The sequence below is a fragment of the Lethenteron reissneri genome, chromosome 32 (genome assembly GCF_015708825.2).
Source record: "Lethenteron reissneri isolate LAM-NWPU_2019-01 chromosome 32, ASM1570882v1, whole genome shotgun sequence".
Classification (NCBI taxonomy): Eukaryota; Metazoa; Chordata; class Hyperoartia; order Petromyzontiformes; family Petromyzontidae; genus Lethenteron; species Lethenteron reissneri.
In genome coordinates, this window is record NC_083810.1 from 3095829 (window position 1) to 3117921 (window position 22093).

Consider the following 22093-nt stretch of genomic DNA (forward strand, 5'->3'; position numbering starts at 1 on the left):
TTATGTCATTTTTTTATTTCAGCTCATTAGTTTGCCTTTGAAGCTCTTTGAAAGAGGAATTCCACTCTATAAAACTTCCAACAGAACATGTACCACTTCATTTGTTTTTAAACAAACAGTATTTTCGCTTGTTAGGTGTAATTTTTTTCAGATATTTCAGCGCTTCTCAGGCCACTGCTGGATGACCTCAAGTCATGCTCGTGATTGATTGACACATCGTTCCTCGCTTGTGTTCATTGTGACAGGGAATCGAATGCACTAACCACCCACTCCACCCTGGTGCATTGGCTATTAAACCAGCGACCTCATTTGTATTCCTGGCCACAGTGACAGATAATTTTGGAAATGGTCCTGCCCCTTTCCCCACCCACACTGCCCATTCTATTCCACCATACTTCAACCACTGGCCAGTGTGATGAGGTACAGTCAAATCAACTCCCATGACCATCACAGCATGTGCGAAGGCCTTAGGTTGTTGTCCTCCTCCGGCACCTCCGACTACCATGGTTGGCTACGTACGGTGAGAAAGAAGTTCAACATGCATCCAGCAGTGGAGTGACAAAGGGCTCTAATGTGTCACTGTTTAATTCATTAACACGTACTTGTGCCAAGTCATAATTCCACTGGCCATTAACATCATCCCACACTTTGCAGGCAGTTGTCCATATTCTGACTTTCACATTTGTGGCATTGCCTTCAGTTTCATTTCCTGCCAAAGAGCATAAAGAATATTAAGCATAAGTTAACATATGTCTTGCTAGCATCTAGGTAAAGATTCGGGTGTTTTCTCATTGTGAAACCTCATGAAAAAATAACATTTTAAAATGTAAAAAACTGAAGAAAAACAATTTTTAAATCAACATTCTTCAAGAGCATATCCTATCTATCCACTGCAATTCTCTCAAGCTGTACACGAGTGACATTTGTGTCTATCTGACAGATAATCTCTCAGAGCTGGGCTTGACTTATATAAATAAAGTATAATTGTATGTTGTGCTATCATTTGTGACCAGGTTAGCCACCTTTTTGGCATACCAAACCCGGACGTCTCAAGTCAGAACAGGTCTAGCAAAACTGTGCTGTACACTGTGATAAGAGTTCAGCACAATACAATACCAGTACCATGTGTACAAATAAATGCCTCCCACCCGATCAGAGGTGCCAATTCCTGTTACTTGGACTGCCGCTCCAAACTAGTTGCGATGTCACGGGCTCGACACGGAAACAGATGCATCCTTCATTGGCATCCCTCTCAGAGTGCATGCTCAGAGCCATGTGTTCGTTTAAAATACACAGCAGAAAGGTTACAACAACGGAAGAGTTTGGGATAGCATAGCCTAACCCAAGCTAATATTAACACTTTTAAAAAAGTGGTATGAAGATCACAATTGCTTGTAGGGATTGTTGTGAGGGAGGGGGTCAGGGTGGGGTGAGGGAATGAAGGGCGTGGCTGAACCCACGGAGCCTCATGGCTTGTGGGGGGTTGCTCTTGGGTCCAAAATGAACCACCCCAAGCACCTATGCCAAATCAAGGTGGAAAGGTAGCATGAGATTCATATGCAGGATTTCAGCAGTGATCCCCAAGTGCTCTCGTCATCCAGCCTGGAGCAGGTGTTTTAATATATATACAGCACATTTGCTCAATAAAACATGCATTAAATGTGTTAGGCACGCCTTACCAGTATTCTTGAGTAAAATATAATAAATCCCAGCATCGGTTTCATTGCTAGGGATGAAAAATGATGTCTCTGTCTGAATCACAGAATCACCTGTTCCTTCACGTCGTTGTTTGTTCCTTGCCGCTTCTCTCGACTCCATGGCAAAGTGAAAATCAAATTCTGGAAGGTCAACCGCTGGGGCTTGATTGTAACGTAAATATAAGTCCAGTCTGCCATTGACATCACGAGAATTTGAAATGTCTACTATTATTGCAAAGCCACCGTCCTTAACGATAAACGATTTACAGGCTGAAACGTTATTTGTTTCTACTAAAAAGTTTATTTCAGGTCCTGAAATTTTATGATTTCTAACCGTCATCAAAGTGAACGTGTTCACATTTTTATTTTCCCCGCTCACTTGCAGGCTGACGACTGAACTGTTCACAGGAGAATCTTTATTCCATGCAAATGGATTTTCCTTGAAAGCAGATATCTTTAAAAGATACAACAAATACGTTTATTATACAGTGTATAATTGTAACAGTTATTTGGTCAACATTTATTTCAAATGTATTTAAATAAATAGCCAGCTGTTTCTTTTCAGTTAATTATCATCAGTAAGTATACTCCACACCACAACTACAAATGAAGGCGAGAGATGAAAACAAGCCTGGACTGCGGCCAATGTCAAAAATAAAGATCTCATACAGGACCCTACTGTCGAACCTCCCCGTTTCAACCTTCCACGCCGCCAATGGTCGACCATCGACCAAATCGGGACCGGGTATGACCGAAGAGGCCTCCCAATGCATAAATGGTGCATCAAAGATTCGACGAGTGCGGCCACGGAATCTCAAACCATCGACCGCATTGTAAATACTCCGCTGCTGTCTTAACTCCTTCAAAGGAGGAATGGACGAGATCCACTCTGCTTCTGAACAGACAATTAAGTGGACAACAAATCTAAAAATACATTCTTGATTTAAAGCTTTCGTGACTGCAGGAATCCATACTCTTTGGTTCTTTCGGTAAAGTCACGTAGGTAGAAAAATAATAGATCACGACGTTTCGATCACAACACAAGCAATCGTCACCAGGTGTGACCACCACAGCAGTTTTTTCTTGCTGTGGTTGTCTCAACTGATGACAATTGCTTGTGTTGCGATCGAAACGTCGTGATCTACTAAAAATACATCTTTAATTTTCTGTTATTAAACGAAGATGTATATTTGAATTATTCCATCATGAAAAAAAACTCTGTCTCAAGCCAAGTTTGGATACCTGCAGGCCCCCGGGTGTGCATGGCCCGCAATCAGGTCCAGATGACATGGATCGCAAAGCAGTCTGCTAATCACAGATCAAATATATACTCAATATGCGCACTGTTCTAGGCAGGCTGACAAGGATATATTTCTAAATCACACACTTAAAGGACAGCCAATTGCAAAATGTAATTCTGACTTTTCTAGCCAAATGGGGAGCACTTAGAAATGCACCAGGCACGATTGGAACTGGCCATTTCAATTTTCACGAAAAAATATTTTGGCCAAATATGTATAATTCTAAAATGTACGTGCTCTAAATATTGGGCCTTGTAATTTATGAAAGTAATATCTAAAGTATTCAAATAAAGCACAACATTTGCATGTTTACCTGCACATTCATTTTCATGGTAGGTGTTGTAGACTGTTTAGTATCATTCATTGGAAAGAGAGAAGCGCTGCTCCCATCTTGTGTCTCCCACGATGAGTTGAATAATTTATGGCCAGTGACCTTCTGGGTTGTTGTGGACACAGACCTTGAGCTGAGACCCACTGCTTTTTCACCAGGTTCGGACTTCTTGTTTTGCAGCGTTCCCAGCAAAAGCATTGTTTGGTAAACACTGTCAAAGAGTGTATACTGAGAAAAACAATTAATATTTAACATAAATATGCGGTGCAGATTACGGCAAGGGTCAATCTTTTTGTGTGGCAAGAAGAGTACTTTTACCATTATGCCTAAATATCAAATAAATGGTTATATATGTCATTAATTTATACGCTGTTTCCTCTCGCTTTATACGGCAGTCATAGATGTATTCCAAAAAAAGGGCGCACAAAGCGAAACAGCACGAGACAGCCGCCTGCCGAGTAGTGCACGCAGTACACAAGCAATGTCCCACGTCCGACCACATATCCGTATTTGAGCGAATTCAAATCACATATCGCAAATTTTAGGTAGAAATAGATTAGCCGCATATTCACGAAATCACACAAACCAAACTCGCTTAAAGCGAGGAAAACCTAAAAACAAAATGTTTTTTTTTATCTTTCTGGAACGGCAAACTTACACGTTGCCTATTGTTTATTAAAAACATTCAGCTATTCATAAGGATAAGATGTGCTGTATTAATACTAAATTAGTCATTCACTATTTTTTATTTGCTGCATCATAACATTTTAAAACTTGCATGGTGACACTGGAATAAAATAGTACAATTGTATCACAAGGATCAGAATCCCAATCTCAATTCATCATGGAGAAATCTGATGAACTATGAAGCTCTTTTTCACAGATGCCCAGTAGTTTCACAGATGCCCAGTAGTTTCAGAGATGCCCAGCAATAAAAAAAATATGTTTAATTTATAAAACATGACAGTTTGCGTGTCTGCCAATGCATTTCAGTACAAAGTTGTATCTGCTAAACACAGGGCTATTCTTTGCCCAAAATAATGCCAGACACTAAGCTGAAAATGCACGAGGTTAAAATGAAAACTACACTAACATAGCAATCTAATAAATGCAGTACATTTTACAGTACTAAAACACATCTTAAAAAGATGGTCCTTGCCGATGACTGAATCTGGTAGTTTACCAGTATTGATTCAAGAAAGCCTGATTACTGAAGAGATGCTATGTCAAAATGGGTCTCAAGTTTGTTTGTACTTAATCAATGCTGCTGACATTGTGCACTCCCAGAAGGCCATGGGGCTGATAGTATGGGTAAAACTACATATATTTTATATGTTGAGAGATTATTTTATAGGGGGCAACTGAATAGGGTGGCAAGAATTTTGTCAAGTAAATGTTCAAAACCAGCTGATAGGCAAATATCACAAAGAATATCACAATGCATTCCATGAATGACACTATAGCTTTTAAAGTTGTTCACTTAATTACTGGTCACTTGTTTGATTGACCGGCACGAGTAGATTATTTTTTTCTTCCAGTCAGCATAGCGCAGCTGTGCAGTGACGAAGCGGGTTCAGTTTGCAAGCCAAGGCAAATCCCACAAAGCTCCTCGTGATAATGAGACTGCACAGCAGCTGCTCGAGGCTTTTAATACCAATAGCTTGCAGAACAGGTCAACATTACCGCTTAACAAATAGCATATGATCTGGATACGATTCCAAAAAGCAAACGTGTAAAAAATAACTTCAATGGATATCCAGACTTCATGAGCAATACGTACCGCCTGAGTGTAAGCTGAGGACCTCTTTGTCCTATTTCTGTCCAAGCTACTTTGCTCTGCAAGCATTTTCTCGATTACCGCTGTGCACACGGAGAAAGCATCTGCCAATGGAAAGATAGATAAGCCTCGTGAAATGAAAAGAAAGCATTCGCAAAAATATTGTTCGAATCGTATTCATCAAAGGGTATCTGCCTCTGTGTCGACAGTTACGGTACATTTAAGTCGTAAAGAAAGTCCACGCAAATAGTGAAATATGGTAATATTTTAACTGGATAAGTAGTCATTGTGCACATTTTTACTGCACTTTGCTTTGATCGTTTAATATCTGTGTATACAAATATGATGCGGCAGTACATTACACTGGTCAACACACCATTTCTGGCATAAGGTATTCCAACGGTTTTAAGGTAATTTTGGGGTGCTGATTCCAAATCTGGCATCAGTTTTTGTCTATCACATCAGGTTGTTTAGATATCAAATATTGCATTTTCAATAAAAACTGCAGAAGAAAAATATTAAATAGATGTGGATATCTACATAAAATGATATTATAAACACACTATCCTAAAAATACAGCACCATATATTAACACTAAAGCAGTCACTGACTCGCAACAACTTGCAATTATAAGTGACAGAGTTAATTTCGGGTAAAATCAATGAAAAATTAAATGTGATAGAGCAAATCTGAGATCAGATTTGGAATCAGCACCCTGAAATTAGTCTAAAACAGCTGCAAAAGTCCAGGCCAGAAAAAAAAGTTTTTTTGTTGACCAGTGTTATTATTGTTTACATTACCTTTGGTTACTTTCATTACGGATCTTTTCCCAGTTGTCAGACTATCCATGCTCTCCAGTGCTTTGGTAACACTTCCCAACAAAACATTCTGAAACACGTCAAGCAAACAATGACAATAAAACAAATACACGTATACTATGGGGGATAGTATTTGATCGTTGCAAACTACCAACATATCTTCTTGAGTCTTAAACTATCATTATGTACTCATTTAACCGTGATATAATGATGGAAAATGGGATTATGAATAACTTAAAATTTATGGTATGTTTTCGTACAGTTTGTGTATAACTGAGAAATACATATTATTCAATAAAATGTAGCAAGAATATTGGTTGTTGCAAATGTGTGGTGTATCACGGCGGTGCATACCTGATCATCGTTTGTAAAATACTCTGCCATCTGGCTCAGACCACGAGTGTATTGCAAAATCGCGCTTGCGCTATTGAGGGACATGTTTGTACTGCCCATTGCCTTTACGAGCGCTGTTGTGAGCTACAAAACACAAACGGCAGTTCCAACGAAGGATTAAACACACGCCAATGGCAACTGAAATATAATAATTTCACATCTGCGGGCACTGTACCGTTTCGTGGTAGTTAAGCAGGAGCTGAGTTCTCGAACAAAGCTCGCGGTTTACAGATTGATTTACATTCCCACCCTCACCTATGTTAATGAGCTTTGGGTAATGACCGAAAGGATTCGATCGCGGGTACGAGGGGCCGAAATGAGGTTTCTCCGCAGGGTTGCCGGGCTTACTATCCGTGATCGGGTGAGGAGCTCGGCAATCGGGGAGAGCCTCACAGTCGACCCGCTGCTTCTCCGGATCGAGCGTAGCCAGTTGAGGTGTTTCGGGCACCCAGTAAGGATGGCCCCTGATAGACTCCACCTGGAACTTTATCGGGCAGCACGTCAAAGACCCCGTAGCCGGCCCAGGACACGCTGGTGGGACTATATCGTTCAACCTGCCTGGGAACGCTTGGGAATTCCCCAGGAAGAGCTCGAGTGTGTCGCCAGGGAAAGGGAGGTCTGGAACGCCCTACTCAATATGCTCTCGCCGCGACCCTCGCCAGGACAAGCGGAATGAGAAATGAACGAACGAACATTCTTGATCAATACAGAAACGCATTGCTAACATTGAACACTAAATTAACATTGTCTTGGTTCTGTAGGGGTGTTACGGAGGGGCTGTATACAATGGGATCAGATGGGAAAGAAACACAGTGGGCGTGGCTATGTCGGTGCACAGGCAGGTGCTCCCAGCGACGTCCGCATCGGGCAGCCTGGGGGGCTGACTCGGAGCTGGGATCCCCCGGGGCCCCACCCCTCAGCGGGGGTTTTGGTATAAAAGGGGATGAGCCGGAGGGCTCAGGGAGAGATGTTGAAGCTAACCAGTGAAGATCGAAGATCGTCATAGATAGAGCCCTGGACTCCCCTGGATCGCCGCCCTTGTCAGGGCCGGACAGGATCGGGCCAGCGGCGTGGTCCCGAGAGCCAGAGCCGGTGCTCTTGTAAGAGCTGGTCTGGGACTCCGGGTACCGTGAGCCCGACTTACCAGTGTCGGGCTAGCTAGCCTTCCCTAGTCCGTTAGTGGAGGACCCAGGGGTAGGCTAGGCATAGCTAGAAGTGTATCCCCAGTTAGACGGGTGAGGGGGCCGATACCCCCTCCAGTGTTGTATGTCAGTGCTGTACTGTACTGACACGGAATAAATACGTGTGCCTCCAACCCCGGTGTCAAAGTCTCTTGGAACACTATTACAGTACTATCCACATATACAAACACAGAGACAATTCACGTAGAAGGGAAGTAATAAAATAAAAATAAAACATAATAAAATAATTCTCACGACGTTTCGGCTACAACGCAAGCAGCTGTCTTCAGGTGAAGAATGAAACACTGCCAAGCTTGGAGCGTATATATAAGCTGGGTTGGAGGTGGAAGAAGAGCGCCTTGACAAAATAATTTGCATATCAAGAGGAATTTAGCATATTTATGGGAAATGCGTAGGAGGTGGGCGGGGGGGTTTCAACGTCATATTATGCCCATGCAATATGCAGGATTAGCAGCATCAAAGGGAGGGGGTAGGGAGTAGCATTAACAAAGGGAGGGAATGTTAATAGTATGTAGAAGCAACGAAACATGTCAATGGGAGAGCGGTGACAGGAGACCCGCAGTGGAGCAAATAATGCATTCCCTGTGGAGAACATAAGATACAGTCAATGCCAGTGAGTGGACTGCGGTCTGAAAGTCACCGTAAACGTGAACAACAATCAGTTAAGATCCGAAATGGTTTATTACGTCTTTCCAATGATTGCTGAGCCAGAATCCATCTTCTCGGTTGAAATTTTCTCTGTGTTTGTATATGTGGATCGCCTCATGAACGAATCTCTCATCATAGTCAGATGGCTTGCAGAGAACCTCTGTCTTGGAGAAGTCAATGTCATGTGAGCCCACTGAATTGTAACAGTGATCTGCCACGGCTGAGGTGTTTGTCCTACCGTGTTTCAGGTCTGCTTTATGTTCATGGATGCAGTCCGAGACATGTCGTTTGGTTTCTCCAATGTAACTGCTACCACAGAGACAACTTAGTTTGTAGACGCCCGGGTACTGTATGTCTGGAACCACGTCTTTTACAGACGGGACCAGATCACGGATTTTATGTACCGTGTTGAATCGGACCTGGATCTTGTGTTTAATCAGGATTTTGGAGATCTTTTTTGTGACCCCAGCAATGTAGGGTAAGGTGATGGTCTTGAAAGGCTCCTCAACAGGATCCTTCTTGATGGTTGGAGTGATGGCTTTGCGGATTATGTAGTCGGAGTAACCATTAGCCTTATGAGCTTGGCGTACGTGTTTGAGTTCACTGGCAATGTGTTCGTGGTCGGAGATGCAGCCAACGTTTTCATGGAGAAATTTGAGACTGACGCCATCCAGGTCCGATTCAACAAAGTACATAAAATCCGTGATCTGGTCCCGTCTGTAAAAGACATAGTTCCAGACATACAGTACCCTGGCGTCTACAAACTAAGTTTCCTCTGTGGTAGCAGTTACATTGGAGAAACCAAACGACATGTCTCGGACTGCATCCGTGAACATAAAACAGACCTGAAACACGGTAGGACAAACACCTCAGCCGTGGCAGATCACTGTTACAATTCAGTGGGCTCACATGACATTGACTTCTCCAAGACAGAGGTTCTCTGCAAGCCATATGGCTACCATGAGATATTCGTTCATGAGGCGATCCACATATACAAACACAGAGACAATTTCAACCGAGAAGATGGATTCTGGCTCAGCAATCATTGGAATTACGTAATAAACCATTTCGGATCTTAACTGATTGTTGTTCACGTTTACGGTGACTTTCAGACCGCAGTCCACTCACTGGCATTGACTGTATCTTGTGTTCTCCACAGGGAATGCATTATTTGCTCCGCTGCGGGTCTCAGTCCCTCCGCTCTCCCATTGACATGTTTCGTTGCTTCTACATACTATTAACATTTCCTCCCTTTGTTAATGCTACCCCCTACCCCCTCCCTTTGATACTGCTAATCCTGCATAATGCATGGGCATAATGTGACTTTGAACCCCCCCCACCCCCCGCCCATCTCCTACGCATTTCCCACATATATATGATAAATTCCTCTTGATATGCAAATTATTTTGTCAACGCGCTCTTCTTCCACCTCCAACCCAGCTTATATATACGCTCCAAGCTTGGCAATGTTTCATTCTTCACCTGAAGATGGCTGCTTGCGTTGTAGCCGAAACGTCGTGAGAATTATTTTATTATGTTTATTTTTATTATTTTGTTACTTCCCTTCTACGTTACTTTACCGAAAGAACCAAGAAGATGAATCCCTGCAGTCACGAAAGCTTTAAATCGGAAAACTAAATTAACACATTTGTTTAACGAAAGTACCTGCGTCACATCATATTCACTGGCAATGTCTTGCAAGGCTGCTGTTGTAATGCTGATGAATGTAGAGACAATTGGATTTCTATATTGCACCATGAGCTGGATTTTGCCACCAGATGCTAGCATTGCGTGCGTGTTGTTTACCAACAAATCTGCTGGAGGACGTGTCACCTGAAAAACAAATTACATCTGTCAATAAAACCCTTTATAAACGGTGAACTGTGATACATATCTCGCAATGCAATTTTAATTCAACGTATTCTTTTTGTCAAAAGTTCTTCGGACGTGACGATATGGCTGAGATCAAGATGGGATCACTAAGCTGTCATCTCCTCAGATCCTCGATCCGAATCCATGCACCAGTCCAGGTTTAAACTGGGATTACAAATGTCGTAAGTTGATGGTATTAACCTAGTCACTGTAACCAAACATTTTTCATTAGGTTTGCACCTAATGTCACAAACATTTATTGATCAATTTGTTTGACTGCAATTAATCTATTTTTGATGTAGAAGGGTGCACTGGCAGAGCCAGTGGGGGGGTGGGGTGGCACGTGCCCCCCCAATGATCGAAATCCCTAATTTCGATCGGATTATTTGGGTTTATCTATCTTTTATTTGTATTTATTATAAAAGTAAAAAATTGTCTGTCAGTTTGTGGCTTTGTGTGTGTTCGCGTGCTTGCGAAGGATTTGGCTCTCCAATGGTGGGGTTTATATTAAATAAAAATAGACAGGTACTACACCGTAAGCCCCGCCGTGAGCAAGCGCTATTCCTTTTTCACTTCCGTCAACTTTTAATAAGTTAAATTAGCGATTTAGTGCTATTCTTTAGCGCTATCTCTTTATCTATTTATGTATTTCTTTATTTATTGGTAAGGGGAACGGCCCATGCCAAGTGGCATGCCTTCGGTGGGAGTGAGGGGGACATTTTATTTCGCGTAAAAAATGCTTTAAAAATACACTAAACGCTGAGCTTAAATCTTCACTGTGTGATGTCCCCCCCACCCCGATGCGTGCAGTTACTAATATATACAGTCGCTAGATGCTACCACTATAGGCCGTAGATATTACTGCAGAGCGGCCGGGGTGATCGTGGCTGGGGGGGTGGGGGGGGTCAGGGGTAGCAGCCCAGCCTGCCAAGGTGCCACCTCGGCTGGCTGGACATTCTAGGCGAGGCCGGAGGCTCTGCACCGGACTAGGCCTCACCACAACACACTGTCAGGTGAGTACTTTATGCTATAGAATCAATAAATATATTGATAACAGGTACCACCACAGTCGGTATGCACTGCTGTAATCATAGGTACCACCACAGTCAGTACACCCTGCTGTTAGATTTTTAAGAGTAGTTTTGAAATATTTTTTTGGCTCAGGCAACGCCGGGTATATAAGCTAGTTATTAATAAATCGGCATTTTGCTACACTCACTGCCACTGTGTAGCATATTATTACATGCCAGGGACTCTATGAGATGATCGGACAATAGTCTGAGTCGATAATTTGCAATAAGTAACGGCAAAGCAGTTATAAGTGACTCACAGAATTGTGCGCAGTTTTGTATACAGTACATGACTTCCCTGAAGGCGTGATGCCGATCACACACGGTTCGAATTCGACCCTCAATCGATAGCTGTGCCATCGCCGCACACGCGTTGAATAAAAAGCAAGGGACAACTCCTTACTTACAACGATCTTTTTAATTTCTGGAGAGGTTGCAAAAGAGGAAGCAACGAAATATGTCAATGGGACAGTGGTGGTAGGATTCTTTGCTCCGCTGCAAGTCTCCTACCAACACTCTCCCATTGACATATTTCGTTGCTTCCTCTTAGTACCCCTCCCCGCCCACCTCCTACGCATTCCACAAGTACTGACTAATCCCATATCTGCATTTCCCATAAATATGCTAAATTCCTCTTGATATGCAAATTCCTTTGTCAAGGCGCTCTTCCCCCTCCAACCCAGCTTAAATATATGCTGCTAAGCCTGATGGTGTTCATTCAGATGCTGTCTTTCTGGCAGATCTGTTCTTCACCTGAGGACGGCTGCTTGCGTTGTGGCCGAAACGTCGTGAGAATTATTTTATTATGTTTTATTTTTATTAGTTGATTATTTCCCTTCTACATGACTTTACCGAAAGAACCAAGAAGATGAATCCCTGCAGTCACGAAAGCTTTAAATCGAAATTTAAGGCTGTCTCTGGTGAAGGCCAATCAATTTAAAATAAAATACATATATTATCGGAGCATGCTTGTTTGCTAGTTCATCACAAGTAAGTGTGGTTAATGAGAACTTGATTCCTTGCAAAAGGTTTATATTTGGTGTTTGAACATTTTAACACCTGTTTTATTGCCAGAAATTATAAAACCTATTCTTATTTTTTCATACAATGGAGATGATTTATTAAATGACTGCCTTTCTAGATTGTTTAACATTGAGTATTCTCATTGTCCAAAGAGGCTATTAGAATAAAAAACCCAGCAATTTTTTTTTACGTTTGTAAAAAATGTTCACAAACTAGTGTATTTATACAAACTCTTACCAACACATGTATGGGGGCCGACGCACAAGCTGCCGCGGAGTTGCACACGCTCGCCCTGAGGTCCAGCGTCCCTTGGGTGTCGAGGTCTCCCACGGGCAGCAGCAGAGAGGGAGTCTGGCTCAGCTGAGAGCTGGAGAGCAGGAACTCGGTGTGGTTCGACACGGCCTTAAACGTGTAGGTGAGCTGCTGTCGGGACTTACTCTCACTCGTCCAGCCACTGCATGAGAGCTGGAAGAGCGTCACTGCTGCAAAACCTTGAGTGAAATTACGAGAAAGAATATAAATGTAAAAGCCTGTAGAGCAGCATTAGTTATGACTGACACATCAGAATATGTATTTACACTGAAGGAATCCGATGAGCGATGGTGTTCTTTTTCACAGATGTCCAGTAGGGGCACGGTGTCAGCAAGTTGCAATGCAACAAACACAACACGTAGACAAAACACAAACGAAATGAGTGCAAGGTAAGCAAGTCACGCTAAATAAATAGATTGTTAATACATAAATAAAGTATGTAAGTATAACATTCCTGGAGATTTTTCAACGCTAAATTTAAGCTTGGGCAAGGCAACTAAAAGAATAACAAAAAACTGTCACAGACCACACCAAGACAACACACATTCCCTCAATAACATTACACATTAAAATGTAACTATCGATACACAAGTGGTAAGGCTCAAACGTACAAATTAAATTTGCAAATGTGATTGTATCCAGCCAGATTATTACAGATTGTCTATGATCTATTGATGATTATTTCAGAAATTATCTTCCCCCAGCACACATCCACCACATTCAGAGGACGCTTTAAAAGTCGCTGTTCTAAAACCAACCGTCAATGCACTACCTGGGCAACACATTTCCATTTCTGTTCACTATGATATGTAACTAAGTGCATTGTTAAACAATTGCTTTAACTTCATGGAGCTTCACCTATTTCATTAAGCATGAATATCTGTTAAGCTTCAAGCAACAAATAAGCTCAAGTACAGCGTTAGCATTAGTTTTGGAAATAAAGCAGCCTTTGAGCATACTTTCACACATAGTGTATATATTCAAGGGGCAGTGAAACATTTTAATATGAGATTTGAAAAGTGTAATACCAACTTTCAATTCACCTTCTTGGTGGCCTTGTCACCTAACACGAATAAACTAAGGTGACAAGGCTACCAAGAATAAAGTTCGGTAATGAAAAGTACAGCTGCGCAAGTCTCACAATTTACAGTCCGGAATCGTGATTACACTCTTAGAATTGAATGCTATTCCGAGCAGGTTTGTGGGATCAGGGGAGTTTGGGGTGCGAAGAGAGGGCTCATGGGCCGACCTAGTGACTCGTAGTTACATATAGCATCTGTGTTTAGTTTATTATCTGTCCCCTGCACCTCCGATAAGCAAGACTACGTACGATGCGACAAAAGTTCAAAATATATGAATACGTACATATGCATCAGTTCTGGTTCCAGACAGTGTACTGTTGCGAGACACGGTGTAATACTGACCAGACTCTGGGTTGCATGTGCACGTGCCATTGCTTTGGGGGATGCTGGTTGAAAATGAGTACGTGGCCTCTGCAGCAGCTCTACTGGCAGTGCCAACTCTCACTCTAATCTGGTATTCCTCCCCGATCTGCAGCATGTCTTCAAGCACCACCAAGCCTCCATCCTCGGTGCCTTAAAACAAACATACATAGCACATAATAAAGGGTTTTTTTTGGGTTAGATCGCGTAAATATAAATGTGTCGTTAACCCCGCCACCACACTGTAAAAAATGTGACACATTGTTACTTAAAAAAATTATGGCAACAAAGTGACACGTAATATAATTGAGTAGATTTTAAGCACTACAACTTTGAATAAAAAGTGTTGAATAAATTAACTAAAAAATAATAATAAAAAATAAGTACATGGTAATAAAAGCAACAGTTAAAATGTGTTGGATTTAGTAATATGATTCCAAATGATGAGTTATATAGCCTAAAAAAATTTGTGTAAATCCAAATAGATTTTACAAGGAAAAGTGATTTATATTTACTTAATATCTGAGCAATGGTAATTTAGATTTACTAAATATCTGGTGGAATCTGATTAATATTTATTAATGATCTGGGTGAAATTGATTTACATTTACTAATTGGCTGTATCAGGTGCACCTGATACAGCCAATTAGTAACGTTTGTTACGTAAACAAAACGTGCCAATTAGTTACTAGTTCAGCACACCGGTGTATTTGAGATACCTACAAAATGCATAGCCCATGTAGTCATATACACACTGCATGTATAATATAAACTTTACAAGAGTAAACTGCAGATAACCAATAACTGTGCAATTAGCTCAAACTCAGACACAATTATGGATGGTAAGTAAATTAGTTGTCAACATTGCGGAAAAAATAATTTGTTGGGGACAACAAATGCCTCGACAATTGAAAGCACCTCTTCTCCACCATTCCATTGCGTTGCTACAGTCTGGACAAGTGGTTCTTAACCTTGACTGCAGCCTTGCACCCCTTTGGTTCTCAATCGTAAAAACATATAATGTAAAAAAATATACATGTTTGATGAAACAAAGTAGTTGTATGATATGATAATTGTTTTTTTTACCATTTAAAGCTTTCGTGACTGCAGGGATTCATCTTCTTGGTTCTTTCTACGTGACTTTACCGAAAGAACCAAGAAGATGGTTTTTTACCCTTCTATCTGGCAACAAAACTGACACCTTTTTACAAGGAGTCATGTTTGCATAGACCGCAATACCTGCAGTCATAAATACAAACAAAAGACATAACTCTGATAATGTGCACTGTCCTTGTGAGACTAGGCTCTAAGGAAAGCTGTCTCGGGTGTGGACCAATCAACTTCAAGGACAGTGCACATTATCAGAGTTATGTCTTTTGTTTGTATTTATAACTGCAGGTATTGCGGTCTATGCAAACATTACTCCTTGTAAAAAGGTGTCAGTTTTGTTGCCAGATAGAAGGGTAAAAAAACAATTATTATATTTTTACTGGCAAATGAGGTTCCCATAGTGTAGATGCTTGCCCCGAGCTCTCATACTCTGATGGTGCATTGTCTTTGAGTTGTGCGCCTTTTGGCGTCATCTGGTCCAACCCATGTGAGACTAGGCTCTAAGGAAAGCTGTCTCGGGTGTGGACCAATCAACTTCAAGGACAGTGCACATTATCAGAGTTATGTCTTTTGTTTGTATTTAGGACTGCAGGTATTGCGGTCTATGCAAACATGACTCCTTGTAAAAAGGTGTCAGTTTTGTTGCCAGATAAAAGGGTAAAAAACCAATTATCATATTTTTACTGGCAAATGAGGTTCCCATAGTGTAGTTGTATGATAATTGGTTTTTTACCCTTCTATCTGGCAACAAAACTGACACCTTTTTTACAAGTCATGTTTGCATAGACCACAATACCTGCAGTCATAATGCAAACAAAACTCTGATAATGTATGCAAACATGACTCCTTGTAAAAAAAGGTGTCAGTTTTGTTGCCAAATAGAAGTGTAAAAAAACAATTATCATATTTTTACTGACAAATGAGGTTCCAATGGTATAAGGTAGTTGTACTTACGTGCCCATGCTTAATTTGTGTTTCGATGATTTACCTTCTAAAAAAATATGGCCATGTCTCGCACCCCCAGAAATTGCATCTCACACCTCCAGGGGGTGCGTGCACCCCAAGTAAAGAGCCACTGGTCGAGCCTGATGGAACCTCCAGCGGCAAGCTGTCCCCTGCGTGGCACGAAGGTGGGCCCAGCACCGCCCTGCCAAGTGCGCATTACATTCGTCTGCCACCGGGGCGTTGATGTTGCTCTACGCGGTGCTTCCCAATGCGGTAATTTAAGCAAGTTTGGCAAGTTGGGATGACATTAGTATACACCAGCGTTTCATCAGAATGTTAATGGCGTTTCAGCAGAGCTACATTTCTAGGAATGCTTGCAGAAAACTGTGGCATGGGTTAGTTGTTATTGTTTTCTCAACGACTGTTATTGTAAATTACCACGGTTATTGCACCATCCCGCAAAGGGTCAATAACATGAGTAATATATTTTGATAGGTCATTAGTGGCTGTTCTATAGAATAAATTGGGCCGACCACAGTAATGTGCAATTTCCACCACTGACTTAAGGAATGCAAATACAAATACGCACTGCCTTACAAGAGTGTATGGATGAAGACATTACCCTTGTTGTTAAATAGTTCAAATAGTTTAGTACTGGGAAAAAACATATTTTAGACACTTTGCAATGCAATCAGATATCAAATCAAATTTGCCAATGAAATGTGTACCGGTAGATGTCATGGCTGCGAAGTTGCTGACTATGTTATTCCTGGACATCAGCTCCCACTGGTAAGACACGGCGTCATCATTGCAGTTGACGCACTCAACTGACAGTACAAGTGGCTCCGTCGTGGTCACATGTTCACTGCAAATATATTCACAACTGGAAAGAAAACAGTTTAAAAATAAATAAATAATTGTGATTGTACAAAATCAGTCAAACAAAGATGCGTGCTTATCTAGTAACAACAGCTGCATAAATATTGGGATAGGGGACACCTTGAAATAATGCTCAGTTGATGGTCAACTCTCTTGAGGTCAACAAATGAAATACTCATGTGTGGGACATCAGCAGTGCTTCTACTTTGGAGTGTCTAACTCGACCACATGAATATGGAATGTCCAACAATAGCTTTAGCCACAAATTGACAGGAGCACCACACACCGTCATTTAAACATGAAGTGACTGTGACCTTTCAATCTCATTATCTTTAAATAAATCATAAATACAGTATTGCATTCATAATTTGTAGGTAACAAAAAAACATGAAGTCAATGTGACCTTCAAATCTCATTATTTTAACATAGATACTAAGTATCATATTCATAATTTGTAAGTAAAAAACGATCGACTAAAGGAATACACATTACACATGTAATAAATAAACAGACTATGCCTCCTTCACATATAAAAAAAACTAAATATGCTGTTGGGGCAAAGTGATTCTTGTGAGCACTCTTAAAGGCCAACACTGCACACGAGTGAGGCGTGTGTCCAGAATGACAACTAGCTGCCTTTGCCTCACGAGTGTTGATGCAATAACTGTCGATTCCCAACTTATTGAGAGCTCATACCAGATCAAATAACAAATACCCATTGGTTAGGAGTTTACCCAGTCTTACATATCATAATATTGGGCACTAATCACTGTGTGCACCCATCAAAGACAAAGATTTCCCGTATAGCGTTAAAATACCGTTCGGGCAGGTGCTGTTAGGGAGCACATATGAAAGCCAGCAAAGCACACAAGGGGGTGGGTGACCAGCACCACCAGTGACGATATTTTTACACCCCATACCAGGTACTCATTTGAGGCTGAGTCTACCTAGGTGAGGGCCAGGACCGATTCAGATAATCGTCACTGGTGCTGGTGGCCGTGAGCATGAATTGAACTTGGACCACTGGGCTAGTAGCGTGGTGTGCAAACCGCTGTGCCACTGCTCCCCTCCACACACAACGTATACACACACACAAACCAGCGACTTTTGAGTGTGCAGGTGGTGCTACTGCACCAGGGCCAATAGCCGGAGGGGCTCAAGGTCCGGGCTACGAAGAGAGGGGGCGGAATTGAACGGGGGATTCCCATTTCATTTTTTTGCACCATAGCCCATGCTACGAACGCCACGACGCCACTGATACAGGTGCACAGTGGAACATAACACAATGCGTTCTGTACCTTATGTATATGTCCAGAGGATTTCCTTCTATCACGTGAATAACTTGTGTTTTATTTGCAACACGAATATTTTTAGTTGCCGTCACCTCAACTTGTAGGACAGAATTTGTTTGCAGTTCAGACTGAGGGATGGATATGATGCCAGCGCCCAAGTCAACATACGTGCAGATTGTCAATTTGTTATCATAAGATACTTTGGTGCATCGCCACTTAAATGTAATCCCGCTGTTGCTCTGGCCTGGATCGTCTGGATCATAAGACAGAGATGCATCGATCTGCACATCAGCTTCATTGCCAACAGTCCTGGTGTCTCCACCAGTGATCTGCACTTGTAATGGAGTCGCATCAACGATGAGGGTAATATTGTCCAACAAATTTTGCAAGCCGAGTGGTTGGAGATTGACGGTGACCTGTATTAAGAACGTGCCTTGGGTGAAATAGAAGGGATCGAAATGTTGCAAGCTATTATTGTTTGCATTTATTGCTCTTATGTTCCCATTTTGCTGGTTTGTGATGGACCAGATGTACTGAATATTTTCATATTTGAGCAAGCAAGACATGTTCAAAGTTGCCATCACATCCAACTGTTCGGGCACTTTTAAAAACTGCGTCTTGGGTTTATTTGCCGTTTCATCTCCAATTATCAACGTATAAGGTGTACAGCCATAACTGTTTAAGTACAGAGTCGTGTTGTAACTGCTGCGGGAAAACCCGGTGATTTCTTGGAGTTGGATTGAATACTTTCCAAAGGATGAATAGGTATATGAGAAGGTCAAAGTGTCTGACGCGTATTCGTTTACCGTGGCCACGTTTGGCCACAAACGTTTACAGAACTCGGCACCATAGGCAACTGTGTGACCATCCCCAAGGTCCCAGAGGTAGCAAGCAAATCCCATGTAGACGTTTTCCGCCATCAGAGTCGCAATCATGTTCGTGTTGCTCGCCACGCATGTTATTTTAGTGGCATTGGCTCTGGAGGTGCGTGAAAGAACCTCCACTCGCAGGGCTATGTCACTCTGCCAGTTGGTGGGCTTGATCCGTATTCCCGTGCACTGCAAGGGATTTGTAAATAATGTGGTCTTTGGGTCCTGATAGTTATCGATGCCAGTAAAATACTGAAACAAGAAAAGTAAACATTGGGTCAACCCATGTAGTTATTTACATAATATTTAAGATAAATGGACATAGCATCACACACCAATACAAAAAAATAAGTGTTGCAAAAATAAAATCAATGTATTACCCCTGACTAAATTATATGATACGCTCTGTTAAGATAACATTTTCATTCATAACCAGGTGACGACCCCACAAGCGTTAAATGCAAGACCTCCTTTACCAGGGGGGGGGGGGTTCTGGCTACTTACACAAAAAAGCTCATTGCAAATGATTTGTTATTTATCAAAGTATGTCAACAGACGGATTTAGGATATGACTGGGACAATGAGACAAAGTGCCTTATTCATGTAGCTATTTCTGGGTATCGTATCACCACGTTTCTGGTGGAAAGACAGCAGTTTATGTGTGGGGGGGAGGAGAACTGCCCCATTCCACCATTTGCGATTTACGTCAAGCTGATTTCATGTAAAATTCCATATATTACATACACAACTCGTGACACAATGGCAACATGGCCTCAAATGACAGAAAGTTTCTGGAAATACGTGGAAAATTTTCCAACATTTTGTGGAATCGCATCAAACAAGCTCTGGGGGCATGACTTGTGCCAGGAGTAGAGAGATAAAGCATGGGTACCCATTCTGCACAGTCACGCGTGAATGTGTGGTACCTCCATTCCACAGCATTTATTTAGCATTTTTATTTAAACTGTCAAATTAGTTTTAATTGTTCTAATCCTTGTAGAACATAAGAAGAACGGAGGTATATGGGCACGTGAAGATGCCAGTGATGATGAAGGCAAAGACGATGAACACGATGATGATATTCTTGATGAATGTCGTGATTCTACGGATGATGACAACCGGTTTCTCTACCAAAAATTGTCTGAGGGTGCATTATTACATTAGGCAGTTTTGAGGATGAAATATTGGATGGAACTTTTCTTTTTCCAAAAGGACAAAATGGTTGGGGTCCTTAAATAATGCAAACCAAATAGAGTTTGATGAGGTGAGTTCAGACCAGCAGAGGGTTGGGCATGCTTAATAACCTTTGTGTGCAGTGTCTTATTAAATACTTACTATGGTATTTGTGTTCTTCCACGCTGATGTTCCTGGGTCCATGATGGCTATGTTGATGGCAGTAACCCAACCGGGAGTTAACTTATTGAGTGAGGCCACCTGCAGTACTGCCCCTTGCAAGATCAGTCCTGTCACAGAAAGCCTGGCCTCAAACAATATCTGCAGGTACTCATTGGCGTTGAGAGTTTGTGGTCTCCAGTATCCCAGTGTGCTATTCAAGCGGGCATTTTGCGGTGTAAATGTGGAACCGAATGTGGATGAGGCAGTTATAAGACTGTCTGGTATAACACCAGATTCCAATCCGATAGGCCTTGTGTCGTCTGAAAGGCATTTCAATCCAAGTTATCTTAAACGTTTAAGTAATTAAGATTCCATATCATACTCATTTCATACCTTACAGATTTCTATATACTGTATGTCCTGCTCATTAATGATGATTACAAGTACTGTCAATATAACTTTTAAGGGATCACATTTAAGAATACTAAACTGATCAGCAGTAAGACTTTCAATGCAATTAATGTGTGCAGCACAGCATTTTAAAGAAAGCCAATCAATCATTGTTATCTATGTGATATATTTTACAGAGTTAAAAAAGTTAAACAAGCAACAACGGCAATCTATTATACCTGTCAACCCATACAGTTTAACCGTATTCTTGTACAGGGAAATTGAGTGTTTAGGTCCATACGGCGTACAGCCATTTCAATAGGGCAGAAAAAAAACGTGTTTGTCATTATCGTTGTGTTTCTCCCTTGTGATGGGACTTTGTAGGATGAACGTTGAGATTTATAAGGGCACCGGATGACTAATAACTTCTGAATTGGTCTATAATACGATATGCACTGATAGGGGGTTCACAGGTATGATCTCTTCTTCCTTACATTTGTAGTCTATGTCCTTATTCACCACCTTACTAAATTGTATAGTCAACTAGCTTTACTACCCGGCTTCGCCCGGGACTTGGATTCTTGTGTTGGATTAATTTCATATTCCCTTATATTTCACTGAAAAACCATGAAATAACTTGATGCTTGCAAGAAATTAAAAAGCAGAAACAAATAAATTTAACTAATTCAGTCATCACAAATTATCTATTCATAGAGTGATTATTTCAACATTTGGCCGTACACAACATTTCTGGTTTTTGTTTCTTCATCGGTGACAATGTATAATTTTGTTGGAGCCTTTGCTCTTGACATTCCAACATGTGAGAAGCATTCGTCTTTCAAATCCAAGCCCGTAACTTTATGTGACTATCCCTGCGATGTATTAATGGTGATTGCATATGCAAGCCGAACAGGAAATTGTAATTGTTTGAAGGAAAATGGCAAATCAGTTGGATTCAATGGAATAATTGGAATGAAGATGTGCTCGCCTTCAAATGGACCAGTTAGAATCGATGCCTTGATGACATGAGCATTTAATGCCTTCACATCAGTTTTTATCTGTTACACAGTTTTGGTGGGTCCAAATTTCTTAACAGCATGATGGGAGATCCAAGTTTGAGCATTAATTTGTGTGGCGGAATTCCGTTTGGATTCAAAGAATTCAAAAATTCTACCGGATAGCTTTTTGCTTCGTCTTCATACATTTGTCAATGGAGAAGAATGTTCGTGAAAGTGCTTGAATCATTTCTTGAATGGATTTGTTGATTTCCTCAACTTTGACGTTTAGTGGTGGCAGAATTGTAGGTTCCTTAAGCAATTTGCGATCCAGAAGATTTGCTCCGATGTTTGGATACAAACAATTGATGAGACTCTTCAGAGTAAGACAA

General features: G+C 41.4%; 1 protein-coding gene across 1 annotated transcript in view; it reads right to left on the reverse strand.

Moving 5' to 3' along the window:
• The window catches only part of LOC133349892 (polycystin-1-like protein 2), a 47059-nt gene that overhangs the window by 17188 nt on the left and 7778 nt on the right, over positions 1 to 22093 (reverse strand). Inside the window, exons 5-16 of the mRNA XM_061563732.1 lie at positions 20317 to 20636; positions 18119 to 19233; positions 16670 to 16824; positions 13869 to 14039; positions 12370 to 12623; positions 9833 to 10000; positions 6279 to 6401; positions 5907 to 5994; positions 5110 to 5210; positions 3312 to 3557; positions 1680 to 2151; positions 603 to 709 (exon numbers count right to left, since the gene is read on the reverse strand). Of these exons, the coding sequence (XP_061419716.1) occupies positions 603 to 709; positions 1680 to 2151; positions 3312 to 3557; positions 5110 to 5210; positions 5907 to 5994; positions 6279 to 6401; positions 9833 to 10000; positions 12370 to 12623; positions 13869 to 14039; positions 16670 to 16824; positions 18119 to 19233; positions 20317 to 20636 (3320 nt within the window). The remainder of the gene's footprint in view (positions 1 to 602; positions 710 to 1679; positions 2152 to 3311; positions 3558 to 5109; positions 5211 to 5906; positions 5995 to 6278; positions 6402 to 9832; positions 10001 to 12369; positions 12624 to 13868; positions 14040 to 16669; positions 16825 to 18118; positions 19234 to 20316; positions 20637 to 22093) is intronic.